Source organism: Nuphar pumila, chromosome 1, assembly GCF_984573655.1.
Source record: "Nuphar pumila chromosome 1, dmNupPumi1.hap1.1, whole genome shotgun sequence".
In the NCBI taxonomy this organism is placed as follows: Eukaryota; Viridiplantae; Streptophyta; class Magnoliopsida; order Nymphaeales; family Nymphaeaceae; genus Nuphar; species Nuphar pumila.
In genome coordinates, this window is record NC_143249.1 from 41,274,226 (window position 1) to 41,291,525 (window position 17,300).

Consider the following 17,300-nt stretch of genomic DNA (forward strand, 5'->3'; position numbering starts at 1 on the left):
CCGCTGAAGTACTATTTAGACTCTGATCATTGTATGATTTCAAAGCTTTCTAAACCATTCTAAAAGTTATAAGTCCTGGATTTTTGGGGCATTACATGACATGTTAGGCGTGGGAAGTAATCAGTGACCTCCTTGATTACCTCTTCTCTGTCCCCGTCCACCTCGAAAGCCTCCACTGCCACGTCCTGCCACCATGCCTATGACAAGGACCTCATGATTGCTGGAATTGGAAGTCAACTCCCCACCTTTAATAGTAACTTCATATTGCAGGAGTTTCGCGCACAAATCATCAAAGTTAGGCAATGACGGAAGGCATAAAAGAGAGGTGACCAACATGTGATAGTCAGATCCAAGACCATTCAGCGCCTGTTGAACTTTCTCTTTGTCCGGAATAACACATCCCACCATCGCTAATTGGTTTGTGATGCTCTTGACTTTGTTCATGTATTACGTAACCGATAAATTTTCTTTCTTTAAGAGCTGAAACTCTCTCTTTAAATGAAGAATCCTAGCCTCAGAAATCTGTGAATAGGTCTGCGCTAGTATCTCCCACAGTTCTTTAGCTGAACATTCATTTGGAATGGCCACTAATACCTCTTGAGAAAGTGTAGAGGTAATATAAGCCACAACTGCCTGATCCTTTCTTTTTCATGTTGTAAATTCCGGATTGCGAACTAGTTTATTAGAAACCTCGCCTTTATCGTCTTGCTCTTCCTGCAAGAGGAACTTAGAAGGTGCATGAATCGTTCCATCGAGGTGACCAAAGAGGTCCAAACTACGAAAAAAAGGCAAAATTTGCCTCTTCAAGGTCAAGAAATTAGAGGTATTCAATTTCTCAAATATGAGTTAACCAAGAAAACTGGACGGAAGTGATGGGGAATTCATGAAAAAAAAAATGAACGAGTTGACTAAAGAGAAGAATGAGAAAACACGAGTTGATGAAAAGGAAAGAATTGATTAAGAGATAAAGAGAAAAAACTTTGGTTCAGTTCTTCAGCAATTCATTGACCCAGCAACACAATTTTGTCCAACCACCTTTTTTTTTGGAACAGTCATGTTGTAGTTCTTCAGACAGACTTGGCAGAAGTCGTGATGTTGCAAGTTTAAAAGTCTTAGAAATGGAATGATTGCAAGCCTAATACGAAAATATCAACTCGTGATGTAGGTAAGAAAAAGAACAAGTATGTTTTAATCTGAAAAAACGAGAGCAGAAGAATAATCAGAATTTAGAAAACTGATCGTATATGATCAAATTCAATTTTGACATTGTGAAAAAGGGGAAACTTGACTGAAAGACTCGGCTCTTCGAACAGAGCTCGACCTGATTGTAGAAGAGAACTTGGTTGAAGGAAGAACTGGGAGATCGTGAAACAAGAAGGAAAAACAGGAAACTCGACCTGTTTAGAGGAGAACTCGGCTTTACCTGTTTAGAGGAGAATTCGGCTTTTGGGTTCGACTGAAGAAGAGGAGGACTCGGCTGAAGAACTCGGATGCAAGAACTCGGCTTCACATGTGTAGCAGACAAATGATGATTGACACGCACGGCTGACGAGATCAGATGACGAGGAGGAAGACTCAACCGTGACCAGTAGGTGGACTCAGCCTGTCACGTTACGATGAAGACCCTGTTACACCCAGAGTTGTTGCTCTGATACCATCTAAGAAATCACTGTTAAAATATATGTAATCAATATATTTATATATATATATATATATATTTATCACACACTACCCGATAAGGGGTAGTTCTGTAAACTCGCCCAATAGGGGCATTGTAGTCTTTTTTACTTTTCTTCTTTTTCCTTTTTCTTTTTCCTTTTTTTCTTATTTATTTTTTGTTTCTTTTTTGTTCTGTTTGTGCATTAAATGCACAGCCATTAGGGGCCCAACAAAGAGTCGTTGTGCCCCCAACGGTCACAATTGTGAACGTTGGGAGCCCAACGACTCCTTGTTGGGACTCCCAATGGTCCCTCTCTCTCTATTTTCTCTAACTCTCCCTCACTTCTCTCTTGCCTATAAATAAGTGGGGTCTCCCCCTTTGTAATGTGTGGCTTCTACAAGCCTCTTTGTGCCTTTATAAGATTTTATGCTTTCTAGCCATTATTGGCTTTTGTGTATGTCCTCTTTTGGACTTGTTCTTTGATTTCTATGTGTGAATGTCCATTGTAGGACATACTTTCCTTTTCCGCATATTTCATTACATGGTATCAGAGCCTTGGTTGTGCTCTTGATTCATATAGCTAGTTTTCTAGTTATTCCTCTCTCTTGGTTTGTCTTTCATTCTTGATTATATGATGGAAGGAGAACAAAAGATTGATCTCTCCTTCAAGCTTAATGGTACTAACTACATGATGTGGGCCGCCGCCATGGAGAACAACCTCAAAGGTAAAAAACTTTGGGGATATGTTATGGGCACCGTTAGGGAACCTCAACTTCAACTTACAAAAATAGATGGTGATCAAGAAAAAGCTCTAGAAGGAAATGCTCGCATGAAGGCTATTGAAGATCACCAATCGAAGGTAGAAGATTGGGAAAGTAAGCATGAAAAAATTCTTGCATGGTTCATGAACAACGTGGAGCTAAAGATTTGCGCCAACATTGCTAAATTCCGCCTAGCAAATAAAGCATGGTTCTTTATGAAAGGTATGTATACCCAAAAAGACCTTGCTCGTCAATTCTTTATCCAAGAAAAAATTTGTACCATTAAGCAAGGTGAAATGAGTGTAAGAGATTATTATAGCACTCTTGGACCCTTATGGGATGAGCTATCCCTTCTTGAGCCCAAATGGGTATCTAGTGAAGATGTGGAAATGAGAAGAGAACAAATGGAAAAAGAACACTTTTTCTAATTTTTACATGGGCTTAGGCCCGAATATGAACAAGTTAGATCCTCCCTTCTTCATAGATCTAAACCTCTTCCTTTAGAAGATGCCATAGCCGAAATATTCCAAGAAGAAACACGTCTTGGCATGATTAAAGGAGGAGATGAAGTTCTTGCCGTGTCTAAACCCGGCAATCATATGAAAGCTTATAAGCCTCCACACTTTGGGAGGCAAAATAACTATAATGGCAATTATAGGAAAGTCATTTGCCATCATTGTCAAGAACCGGGTCATATAAGACCTAATTGTCCGAAGATAAATGAACCTCCAAAAGGTAAAGTTGTTATTATTGAAGAATTTTCACAAAAGAAAGAGGAGCCAATGAAAGGGAAAGAGTCCATTTCTCTTGCTCAACTATCCGAAGCACTTCAAATTCTACTCAAATCGCCGTCAACTTCGGGAGCCGCCATTGCCTCTTCCTCTCCTCCAAGTATGCCTTCTTGGATTCTTGATTCTGGAGCATCCTTTCATATGACCCCTATTGAAAATGGACTATCCAATGTATATAGCAACTCCAAAAATTCGTTTGTTTCCACCGCCGATGGTACCTCTTTACAAGTTAAAAGTTTTGGAACTTTAAACTTTTCAAAATATTTTTTTGTGCCAAACGTAAGGGTAGTGCCTCAACTTAATTTAAATCTTTTATCTGTTTCTCAAATATATGATCATGGATGTGAAATCTCCTTCTCAACCAAGGATTGCTCTATACAGGATCTCCAGTCCGGGAAGCGGATTGGGCAAGGCCATAGGAGTAGGGGAGATCTCTACTATATAAACAATTTGAAACTTCTCACTAACTCATTTTGTAATCATGTCCAAGATAAAAATATTTAAACTTGGCATCAAAGACTTGGACATCCAAGCTTCTCAAAAATGTACTCCTTTCCTTTTAGAAAGAAATTTTGTAATGAGAAACATTTTGTTTGCAAGAGTTGTATTTTTGGAAAAATGAAATCCACCACTTTTCCAAATAGGACATTTGTGTCCAAAAGACCCTTTGAATTAGTCCATTCGGATGTTTGGGGCCCTTCTCCGGTCATATCAAAAGGAGGATACTCATATTATGTTACTTTCATTGATGACTACACTCGATATGTGTGGATCTATTTTCTCAATCTAAAATCCAAAGTTTTTAATTTCTTTAAAAAAATTCATATGATTGTCAAAAACCAATTTTCAAGTAATATCTCCATTCTTCGATCCGATTCCGGAGGAGAATATCTATCAAATGAATTTCAAGAATACTTAGAAATCAATGGCATTTGTCATCAAAGGTCATGTCCTAGGACTCCTCAACAAAACGGTCTAGCCGAAAGAAAGCATAGACACATCTTGGAAACCACTAGGACTCTTCTCATTTCCAAAGGCCGAAGCCGCCTTAACTTCCACTTATTTGATAAATAGAATGATATCCTTATCTCTACAAAATATATCTCCATATGAAAAACTCTTTGAAAGAACACCCGATTTTAATAGATTAAGAATTTTTGGGTGTAAGTGTTTTGTCGTTATACATAAAAGAGATAAGTTATCTCCCAAAGCTATCGAATGTGTGTTCTTAGGATACGGAGAAAATCAAAAAGGTTTTAGGTGCTTCGACCCCAAAAGCAACAAACTATATGTATCCAAAGATGTTACCTTTTTAGAAAATGAGAACGGCTTTGAGAAAAATAAAGATATTGATGAAAGCGAATATGCTTTCTTATTTGATCTTCTCTCTCAAGAAGATGTGACTCCTCACGAAGAGGAAGTTCCTAATGATTTAGAGGATACTCCTCTTAGTAATGTTGAAAATGGAAGTAATAATTTTGAGAATAGGTCTATTCAAACCTATACTAGGCGTGGTCAAGAAGCTCTCATAAGTGCTTTAGAAAAATATTCTCAAAATTCAAACATAGAAGAAACCTCTTTAAGGAGATCTAGCTGAATCTCCAATCCTCCTAATAGGTTTGTTTCCTATGAGTCCCTAACACCTAAATATAGGGCATGCCTAATTGCATTACACTTTTATCATGAATCATCACTATAATGAAGCCAAAAACATTCCTCAATGGGTTGAAGTCATGAAACTAGAACTTAGTGCTCTTGAAAAGGCTAAAACTTGGGAAATAACTTCGTTACCCACTGGAAAGAAGTCTATTGGATGTAGATAGGTCTTCAAAATTAAAACTAAAAGTGATGGGTCATTAGAACGTTATAAAGCTAGGTTGGTAGCCAAAGGATATGCTCAAGAGTACGGAATAGACTATGAAGAAACCTTCGCTCCCGTAGCTAGAATGACTAGTGTTAGGACTCTTATTGCGGTTGCATCCGTTAAAAAATGGCCTATCTATCAATTGGATGTTAAGAACGCATTTCTTAATGGCGAACTAAGTGAAGAGGTCTATATGGATCCTCCACCTGGAGTATCTATTGGTGAAAATAAAATTCTTAAACTTAAAAAGGCACTATATGGGTTAAAACAAGCTCGAAAGGCTTGGCATGACAGATTTAGCAATGTCATGACTAGCTTAAATTTTCGTTCATGTTATACTGACACTGCGTTGTTTGTAAAAAGTGCAGGGTCCTCTGTAGTAATTCTACTACTATATGTTGATGATATGATCATCACTGAAAGTGATGAGCAAGGAATCCATGATATTAAGAAAATTTTAAAAGAAAATTTTGGCATGTCTGACCTTGGTTTCTTAAGATATTTTCTAGGTATTGAAGTTGCCTATTCTCCCCGAGGGTATATTCTCTCTCAGATGAAACTTGCCGCTGACATTTGTTCCAAGTCTGGAATTTCGAATGATAAGAAGACAGAAACCCCTGAGGTTATCAATGCAAAGCTAAGGCTGGAAGATGGGACACTTCTCGAGAATCCTACTTCGTACCGTCAACTCGTTGGGTCTCTGACATACTTATCCATCACTCGGCCAGACATAGCTCATGCAGTTCACTCCGTTAGTCAGTTTCAACATACACCCACAACTGTGCACATGAGTGCAGTCTTAAGGATTGTCAGATATATTAAAAACACCATAACTAAGGGAGTTTTTCTTTCCTCGTCATCATCTCTTGATTTAATTGCTTATACAGATGCTGATTGGGGAGGAAATCCCAATGATAGAGTCTCAACCACTGGTTTTTGTGTTTTCCTAGGTGACTCTATGATTTCTTGGAGATGCAAGAAGCAGCACAAAGTGTCATTGTCCTCAACTGAATTGGAGTATCGTGTAATGGCCACTACAACCATGGAGCTTGTGTAGCTTAGAAGTCTCCTCAGTGATATGGGCATCATCATCTCAGTTCCTTCGAAGATGTGTTGCGATAACAAGAGTGCTATCTATATAGAAAGCAATCACACCTTCCATGAGCGTACTAAACACATAGAGATGGATTGCCACTATGTTCGAGATGAATACCTAAAAGGCACCATAGCACTGCCCTACGTCACATACGAGTACCAGTTGGCGGACTTCTTCACCAAAGCCCTTGCTGCTCCTCGTTTCATGTTTCTTCTCAACAAGCTTTCGGTTGTATCCCCGTAAAGCTTGAGGGAGGGTGTTAAAATATATGTAATCAATATATATATATATATATATATATATATATATATATATATATATTTATCACACACTACCCGATAAGGGGTAGTTCTGTAAACTCGCCTAATAGGGGCATTGTAGTCTTTTTTACTTTTCTTCTTTTTCCTTTTTCTTTTTCCTTTTTTTCTTATTTGTTTTTTGTTTCTTTTTTGTTCTGTTTGTGCATTAAATGCACAGCCATTGGGGGGCCCAACAAAGAGTCGTTGGGCCCCCAACGGTCACAATGATCCCTCTCTCTCTATTTTCTCTAACTCTCCCTCACTTCTCTCTTGCCTATAAATAAGTGGGGTCTCCCCCTTTGTAATGTGTGGCTTCTACAAGCCTCTTTGTGCCTTTATAAGATTTTATGCTTTCTAGCCATTATTGGCTTTTGTGTATGTCCTCTTTTGGACTTGTTCTTTGATTTCTATGTGTGAATGTCCATTGTAGGACATACTTTCCTTTTCCGCATATTTCATTACAATCACGCACCTATAATCTTGGTCTTCTGTATCACTGTTGTGAGGAAGAGAAGAGAGGAGGCAGCCACGAGAAGCACGATTCTTAATCAATAAGAATTGTGCCCTATTCTTTGATATATATATATATAATACACTAATCGGATCGGTATGCTTTGAAGAAAATAAAATCAAGAAGGGCAGTTGGCCCAGATGGTATACCTATCGAGGCTTGGAAATGCTTGGGAGAGAAAGGTTTAGAATGGTTGACAAATCTTTTTAACAAGATTTGGCGGACAAATAAGATGCCTAATGAGTGAAGGAAGAGTACTTTGGTGCCTCTATATAAGAATAAGGGTGATATACAAGATTGCACAAACTATCGTGGTATAAAACTCATGAGTCATACTATGAAACTTTGGGAGAGGGTGATTGAGTCTAGGTTGAGGAAGGTTGTCATGATATCGGAGAATCAATTTGGTTTTATGCCTGGAAGATCAACTATGGAAGCTATACATCTTCTTAGACAACTTATTGAGAGAAATAGAGAGAGGAACAAAGATTTGCATATGGTTTTTATTGATTTGGAGAAGGCTTACGATAGAGTACCTAGGGACGTTCTATGGTGGACAATGATGAAGAAAGGTGTTTCTCTCAAGTACATTAGTATAATTAAAGATATGTATGAATGAGTAGTAACCAATGTTCGCACTTGTGGAGGGGTGACAAGTGACAACCAATTTTCCTATAACGGTTGGGTTACATCAAGGATCTGCTTTAAGCCCTTTCCTATTTGCTATAGTGATGGATGAGCTTACGAGATCAATTCAAGAAAATGTGTCGTGGTGTATGTTGTTTGCTGATGATATTGTTTTGATTGATGAGTCTAGAGCTGGGGTTAATGCTAAGTTAGAATTATGGAGACAGACATTGGAAGCAAGAGGTTTTAAGTTGAGTAAGAGTAAGACAGAATACATGGAATGTGGATTTAGTAAGCAACGAAGTAGTGATGGGAGTGTAGTGAAGCTACCGGTGGATGATTCTTTCAAATATTTGGGATCTATCATTTAAAAGTATGGAGAAATTGATGGAGATGTAAATCATAGGATAAAGGTTGGGTGGATGAAATGGAAGAGTGCAACTGGAGTGTTGTGCGGTCGTAGAATGTCATTGCGGTTGAAGGGAAAGTTTATAGGACGACTATTAGGCCCGCTTTACTATATAGTACGGAATGTGGGGCTGCCAAGAGACATCATATTCAAAAAATGAGTGTAGCTGAGATGCGTATGCTGAGATGGATGTGTGGAAATACAATAAAAGATAAGATTCGGAACGATGAGATACGTAAGAAGGTAGGCGTTGCACCCATTGAAAATAAGATGAGAGATAATCGTTTACGGTGGTTTGGACATATTTGACGAAGGCCTAATGATGCTCCAGTTAGAAGGATGGAGAAATGGGAAAATATATTAGTTAAAAGAGGTCGGGGTAGGCCTAGGAAGACATGGATGGAGGTGATAGGAATGGATATGAATGCTTTGAACCTCACCGAGGACATGGCATTGGATAGAAATGAATGGAGGAGAAAGATTCATGTGGAAGACCCAGAATGATTTTCGTTGTTGGTTTATATCGCCGACCCCAATTGTTTTGGGATGAAGGCGTAGTTGTTGTTGTTGTTGTACACTGATCGGATCGGGTCTGAGGGTCCAAATCTGGACCCGTATGTACATATACATTCTTAATATGGGTTTTCTCTCTTGATTCAAGTGGAAAATTGAATATAGACTTGATTTCCATGTAATGTCTTAGTGAAATCCATGGAGTAAGAGTGAATCTGGATATTCACTCTAAAATACATGGTTGGGGGGTTTATGAATCCTCATGTTGGACGTATTTTTAATTTTGTATGTCTGGAAAAAAAATTCTGTATATGTCTATTTTCATAATAAAACAGACCATTATTTATGATAAAAGCTGCTTATTGGATGCATGTTTTATTATAAAAATCATTTCCCACGAATAGTCTAAACTATGGGTCGTTGGAGGCATGTAGCATGTGAAAGAAATTCAGCATCATGCATACTTCAGAACAATCTCAGCTCAAGTATGTTAATATATAGGTTGATCATATTTGAATGTGAACATGCATATGATAGTATATGTGGATTGTGAAACTGTACATGCATAACTGAATAAGAGTATGAATATTTATGCATAAGTGCATTGATGGGTTTTTTAACATGGCTTCATGTTAAAATAGTTGGTTTAATGGTATGCCTTAGGACGACTAATTATAGTCAGAATTCATGTGAAAATCGAGTGAAAAATTAAGCATGTGCATTTAGACTGCAACCAAACCTGTCTATATAAGTATATCTGAAGTGTGATTTTGCATAAGTGTCTTCACTTGTTAGAGAATCTGAATATACAGATATATTTGAATGGAGATTTGCATGTACGCACAGGACGAATTTCTAAGTATGCATATACATGCATACCTGTGAGATAGACTGGCACACACATACATACCAGGAAGCGTAAACATATAGTCCTTTTTGCTGGTTTGCGGGCTGAAAGGGCCAAACAAAAAAAATTATCTTTAATTGTGGTTGTTGGGCTGACAGGAAGCCCAGCCAAGTGGCACTCAGTTGGCTATCAGGCCCTGGCAGGGAGCCGACAAGCCGGTCCGGGCCTGTGTGGTGACTGCCAGGCCCAGCCGACTCAGAAGTCGAACCCCAGCCGACTGTGTTGACTGGGTGCTAAAAAAAAAACAGAAAAACTTTTGGGTGGTCTGGTCAGACTGGGACAGCACCCATACTAGTGTTGACAGGCCCTGTTACCAGGCATGTCTCGCCGGATAGGCCAGCCGAGTGGGCTCGGCTGGGCAAGAGGGTTTTAAAAAAAAAAGAGGGGTAGTTAACACTCGGTGTGGTTTAAACCTGGAGTTTCGAATTTAATATGCCTGCAGACTTCCAGACTTTGTTAGGAGCATGTGTTTTGTTTCTAATCCATATTATGAATGTAATTTTTCACATGCCTTGATAGGGTATGTCATGCTTAAGTGTTATGCTATTACAAAGCTTGTCTCTAGTGCATGTGCATATATAGAATGAATGTGTGCAGCTATGTAATTAAATTTCCAGATTGGTTATTTGAATACGCAAAAGAGTGGAAGTCTCTTATGTTGGCACGGGGTATAGCATGCTCAATCCCATTACTATTACATGTTTGCTTTCACAGGCATGGGCATACATGAAGTTGATGTGACATTGAATGAACCTGCTTGCTTAAGTATTTACATGTGTAAAACCCACTATATAAAAAAAAAATGTATTGGACCCGGGCCGGGCCGGGTCGGGTCGGGTCGGATTCGGACCCGACCCGGGCCCCTTTTCTTTAGGGTTTTAGTAACCCAACTCCCGAGCGCCGCACACACACACACACACACCCACCCACCTGCAATATCGGGCGAATTAGGGAAACCATCGAGGGTTTCCCCATTCATCGCGCCCCTGTGGCCTTTAAAAAACTCTGCAGGAGGGCAAGGGGAGGCACACAGCCCTTCGCCCCCCATCGCGCCGAACTCCCTCTTCCCTGCGCACGCCGCCCTCGATCCCCTCGCGACGACCCCCCTCCTCCTCTGCTGCGCACGCCGCCGACGCCGGCCACCGCCTCCCAGGTACGTCGTTCTCCTCCTCTTCTCTTCCTCACACCCCCCTCTCTGTCACCTTGTCGGGAGGCCGATAAGCGGCTCACAGCCCCTGCCGCGGCTTCCCACCTCCCCTGTGCCCATCGGGGGCCCGACAGGTGGCCTATGGGGCCCCTGTCGTTCCCTTTTCCCTCTGGGAATTCGCCGGAGTGCCGGCAGGGGACCGAGGCCCCTGCGACACCCCCTCACCCCTGTGGGTGATAGGGAAACCGACGGGAGGTCAGTTGCCCTCCCTGTCACCCCTCGTCCCGATCTCTTTTTCTCTGTCGGCAGGGGTTGGCCCCTGCCACCTTATCGCCGTCGGCAGGGGCTAGACCCTTGCCGTCTCGTGTCTGTCGGCAGGGGCTCAGCCCCTGCTGATTCGATGTTGCCGGCAGGGGCTCAGCCCCTGCCACTTAAATGTTGCCGGCAGGGGCTCAGCCCCTGCCACTTTGATGTTGCTGGCAGGGGCTGGCCCCCTGTCGTCTCGAGGCTGTCGGCAGGGGCTCAGCCCCTGCCGCTGCATTGCGATCGGCAAGGGCTGACCCCCCTGCTGCCTCGGTGTTTTCGACAGAGGGCTCAACCCCTGACGCCCCGCTGTTGTCAGCAGGTAGGGGCTCGCCCCCTGTCGCTTTTCTGATTTCGGCGAGCAGGGGCACACCCCTGCTGCCTCTCTCTTTTTCGATCGACAGGCCTGACTTTCTATTCTTCGCATGATAATTAACGTAGCGTTGGATACTCACACTTTTGCAGACTTCGCATTGAACCCCGCTCTGGCTCAGCGGCCTGAGCCTCGTATCATCTACACTCGTAGACGCACGCAGTTGCACGACATCCCGAGGTAGGGGAAAGTCGCACGAGGATTTTGGATGAATAAAATAAAATAAGACTCTTGAGATAGAATAGTTATTTTACATACCTGCTTATCTGAAGAAGTATTTAATTTATGAATTGCTAGTTACTGTTTTACTCGTTCTGATTCTTTTGAAACTACATGCTTAGAGTAAACTCTATGGGTAGACTCATTCTAGAGAGAATCAAGTAGTTTAATTGGTATACCTGTTTACCTGTAGGACTTCTTGACTTGTGATTGTCTGTCCTGCATGCTTATCCTTTTGAAATTGCATACTTAATGAATAGACTCATTTCTGGAGAGAAACCCACTGCAATTACAATTATAACTGAACCTTAAGGCAGGTATGGTATAAATTTGACGAGAGGTCATGGAGTACCTTAAAGTGGGAACTCAACACTTTATTGATATAGATGAGATAATGTCGGCCTCCACAGGCCAATTGCTCAAAGAGCAATACATGTCATGTATGAACCAAAAGAATCATAAAACATTATATGTTGCCCTCTCATCGTAGTTGTACCTCTAAGAAGGTACGATCATACTTTTGAACAAATACGTCTCATGTGGGTTACGATGGTTGGATGATAAGGTTGTAGCAACCTCAATGCGTGCATTTAGTACAATGCTGAGATCACATAAATGGTGATCATTCGCCTTCACACGCAAGATGTTCGGGTGGGTCTAATAGACCAGAGCATGTAGGATGGGGCGGCGGTTAAGAAACCCCCGTCGTACCCATTCGACCTTCACGGTTCATCAAGGGAAAGGATGGATGGTACAAAAACTCCGATGGACAGGTTGTTAACAACCACTACACGGGCAAAAGACTCGGCTTCCCCAGTCATCGGAGTTAGGAGAATTGGGAATACCATAAATTATCCTAGGTGGTAATTCCCAGGTACTTCTGCAGAAGTTGGATGCATCCATGAGCCACGAATGCCTTTGGGGATTTACTCTCTTGGTCACTGACCGTCCCCTTAGGAGCGGACTCAATCAGCCATCCGGGTTAATGAAAATACCTGACATAATAAACCCCCGGATCGGTCTCAGCTGTTTCTACATTTCGCGTCTGTGCGTACCCACAGGCTAGTTAATATCAGAACTTAAAGAATATCTTCTTAAATAGTTGTAGAGGATTGAGACTTACACTGCTTGAAATGGTTCAACTAACAGCTCTTTGCACATATTACACTTGTTAGAATAGATTACAATCGTATTGATTGTTTTAATATCATAATTGCTTATCTCATGAATGTCCTGTTTTATTTTCATTCTACTTATTTGTTCGTGCACCTACTGGTTTGTTATAAAACTGACTCATTTCATGGGCAGGTGAGGAGTAGGGCTTCACAAGTGGCCGATGGCGTGGTACAATATGGATCAAGATTTACCTTCTTTCTGCTGGCGGCTTGGCTCTGAGTCTTTTTGAGTTTTCTTTAGATTATTGAACTTTGGAAAAATGCTCATTTTGTAATAAACTGCAGATTTTTAATCTATTGCCTTATTTCCTCAATTCCTTTAAGTTGTTGTTTATGTGAATGATGTTTATTCAGCTAACGTACCCAGGATTGTTGACTTATGTTCCTTTCTAAATGTCTTTCGCTGTCATTTTTAAAAGTTAAAACTTTAAATCTTTGAAAGGTTTTTCGATAATGTTTTCGAAATCACAAGTCAAAATTTTGGGGCGTTACAACATGTGTTATGTGAAGTGAACTATGAACGAAAGCATGCATTTGATATGAACATGTAAATTAAATGAAGGCATGCATTTAACATGATTACGTGAATTCATAAGCATGCATATGAATAGCATTGTTTCATGCAGATAGATAAAATGACATATATGAATGTGCATTTGGAAATATGTGGACATCATGGCATATATGGTTTGTTGTTATGGCTTTTTTATATGATGCAACGATGATCAAAATGGATCATCGTAGGCTTGGTAAACCTTGAGCCCAGATTGCTCTTTCTTTACTTGTCTTAATTCATCGCAAAAGTCACACTAGTATTGTTTCACTATATTGCATTGTTCTATATTTTTCGCAGGTTGTGGTCCCGTGATGAACCCCGCATTTGGATATGTGAACTTGGATTACTAAATTTGCATATTGAATTACAAATTAATAAATGAGCATTAATAATAAGTTAAAGAAAAAAAACAATGTAATATACGTTCTGAGATATCTCGTCATTAGAATGAGACTCTTAGAGTTTCGGTTTTGAAAAACCACGAGGATACAAAAACTCTGTGTGCATTATTGTTACATTTGAACCCAATATTGAGGTTCTTTCTCCTAACCACGGTTTTAGGGAGAATCTGTCACTTTACCTGAGGGTGATGTGTAGACACAGTTGTTGTTTTGGTAGATCAAGAAAGTAGCACTTATGAATCTTGAGGTCCCTGGTGTCCTGACATTAGATGTACAGATCTAATGTTTCGAAGGCTGATTCGGTCGAGGGCTAAGTTTAGAACACAGTAATAAAATACAACTTGTGTGCTAAGTTACCCTAGAAACTCTATTTACCTCAGAAATTTTACATGTTTGGTGTATCCGCGGGCAAAGGTAATAAAAAGATAAACTTAAGTTGTGTGCATCCTAATAGGGACATGCATATGAAAATAATGTTTTGATAAAAGATAATAATTTATTCATGCATATACATAGAAATCATGCATTTTTCTGTTATGCATTAGATCATGCATATTTACTTGCTTCTTTGCTTATGATACACAATTGATATTTTGATCTTGCATTTTGTTGCATGTTGAATATTTTTACTGCTTAAATGAAATTATGAAAATTGTTTTAGTAGTATATCCCTCTAAATTATTGCATGAATCCTATGTCACATGTGTGCGGGTGCGAGGGTGCAGCACTTTCAAAAAACTTGAGTGCGGGGGTGTGGCAAAAATATAAAAAATTATATATATATATATATATATATATATATATATATATATATATATATATAAAGACCAAAAGTTGGACATAAATGACCTTGGGTGTGGCAAAAATATAAAAAATTATATACATATATATAAAGTCCAAAAGTTGAACATAAATGAACCTGGGTGCATTGACTGCACCCAGGGTCAGGTTGACTACATCGGGTGCGAGTGCGACGCCGGTGCGGCACCTAGTTGAAGAGTCCTTGTGACATAACATGAATCTTATCTGTATTCTTTATGATTATTTGTTTCATTAGAGGGATTTGTACAGATAATTTTTTGAATTTTTGACACCCTTACTTTTGTATTTTTCGCAGCCTCAGATGCCCAGTAAGGCGACTTGCTCATGAGAGGAACCACGAGGGGGTTACACGATTGTTTGGCAGACTCTCTTAGGCAGCGTGGCTCTTTTTTTTATTTAATTTTTATGCACTCTGATAATACTACATTTGTGGTTTGTCGAGTTTCTTAATTGTGTTGGAACTATAAAGGCTCCAGGTCTTCGGGAAAATTTCTGGAGTTGTTTAAAAAAAAAATTCCGCACTTTTGCTTGGGTATGAGTTGGGGTAGTTACACAATGGCACCAAGAAACCCCAATATCACAAGCACTCAGCTGTCCCACAAGACACATGGCAACTATTCTGCACAAGAAGCCAGAATAGATGGCCAAACTACAAACTTGTAACAAGGCAGCATTTAATCACCTCAAATGAGAATGTTTTGAAGCCAGCCATCATAATATAAAACTGCCAATTAACTTGGGAGAAAAAATAGTTTGTATGCAATTACTTCCACAGATTGAACTTCATTCATTTATCATTTAATATTAGCAATATGTAACCCAGAAACTGTAACCTCCTGTGTTTATACTAGAAATGTTACATGATGCCATCAGCAATATAATGAGGAGAACTTTATACAGATAGTTACTAAAGGAATCATGATTACATATTGCATATTATCTTTCTCCATGTTACCAAATACCACATCCCTATGGGGGAATTGTCTCCATGCTAATACGAGAGAAGAGTTATGTGTGTTAGTATCTATTAAAAGATGTGCACCTGCTATGGCGAAAAGAAAGATGGTTTGTCCTTGCAATCAGGATATGTAAAGTGCTAATAAGTAGATGCACGTCTGATCTCACTCACAAACTGTATGTACATAGAACAGAACTGATGGACAAACATGAATCATGAAAATCTGTCCATCGAATCTTCAAATTCGAAAACTTCGTGGGAATCATGTAAAAGATGCGCGGAATATAGCTAATCTTTTCCACCCATATGGGGACCTCATCACAAGCATTGAGATAGCTTGGAATATCATAAAACGTGATATTTTCCAAAATATCAGCATATTTTAACAAAACGTAATACTACAATGATATTATCAAGATAATAACAGCAATCTCAATACTTTGAAAGAACAATAAAAATATTAGTTTCGGTTTCTTTCTTTTTTAAATACTTTGTGACAGTTCTTAAGTGCCGTCCAGGCTAACAGCTGAATACAATTAACATACAATACATAAATCACTAATCCAGTTACAATCGGAATACATTACAATAATGGGGGATAGCCACATAAACTAAAACTTTCAAGAAAATGAAAAAGAAATTCAGCAGATATCTGAAAACAACTGAATCCCATCTACCAGAATGATTTGTTCACAGTTAAACAAGACATAGGAACATATTAGACCAAAACCCCGTCATGGAGATCACGTCCTCATCAAAGAAAACCTAATACATACATACCTACATAGAAAGAGAGAGAGAGAGAGAGAGAGCATTGGCCAATCTCTAAAACCGCTTCCGAGAAAGGAAATATTGTTAAAGTAAAATTCAAAAAAAAAAAACAAATGTATGCAACGAAAATGCCAAACTCATCAAAGAAAACCTTAAATGTTAGTCGCTCCCCAATTTCCAGAATGTTGGCAAGAGAGAAACAACAAACCATAAAGCCAAAAAATCTACCAAAGAACGACACACCAACCAAAGAAAACTTTACGAATATCGAATCTAATCTTATCCAATTTACAGATTGATTGCCAATCTATCATGAAAACTTGGCACACCCATCAAAGAAAACTACAAAAATATCGAAACTACTACCCAGTTCCCAGAACGGCCGGAAAGATAGGAAAAAAGGTGCAAGAAAGCAATTTACCCAAAACCCATCGAAGGAAAAGGCAAACCCATCAAAGAAACTCGTGATTCAGGAACAAATAGGATCAAGAAAGCAGCAATTAGCGAGAGAAAGAGCCGTATTTTCACCTGTCCCAATTGATTTCCGATTGCCCAAAAGTGTGAACGCGAGTTCGCGGAGGATCCATGGAGGGAGGACGATTCACCGCGCCCTTCTACGAAGCGGGAGACGCGGAATCACTGCCCTCTCTGATAAGCAATTCTTCGTTTTCTTTTTTTCCTTTTTTTATTTCTGTTTTTCGTGTTATATCTTTTTCTCATACGTTGGTCAAAATAGACGGACACCAGTTTTTTTTGAAATGTGACCGTTTAGATCTTTGACCCACCCCCTCGTTAATAGGGATGGCAGTGGACCGGGGGATAACGGGGCCTCGCCCCGCCTGATGAAGGGCATTAAACGGGGATGAAGGCCAAAATTTATCCCTGTGGGGGGATGGAGGCAGACTTACACTTTCCCCCGCCCCGCCTCATTAATAATATTACTAAAATACCTAAACCTAACTAATAAAATTATAAAAAAAAAACACAATAATATATACTAACTTACTAACCCTAAATCGTACAACACCACGTTCGTCGGCCATCAGCCCTCTCTCTCTGTCCACCATCGGCGACCATCATCGTCGATACCAAATTCGTCCACCAACGACGATGATGGTTCTCCATCACCGTTGGTGA

The 17,300-nt window shown here is 39.8% G+C and overlaps 1 protein-coding gene across 1 annotated transcript in view; it reads right to left on the reverse strand.

The window, feature by feature from the left end:
* Positions 1 to 16,850, reverse strand: part of LOC149848793 (Mitochondrial substrate carrier family protein) — a 124,936-nt gene extending 108,086 nt beyond the window's left edge. The window contains exon 1 of the mRNA XM_089997497.1: positions 16,692 to 16,850. Within this exon, the coding sequence (XP_089853623.1) occupies positions 16,692 to 16,750 (59 nt within the window). The 5' untranslated portion in view covers positions 16,751 to 16,850. The remainder of the gene's footprint in view (positions 1 to 16,691) is intronic.
* Positions 16,851 to 17,300: the final 450 nt, after the last annotated feature.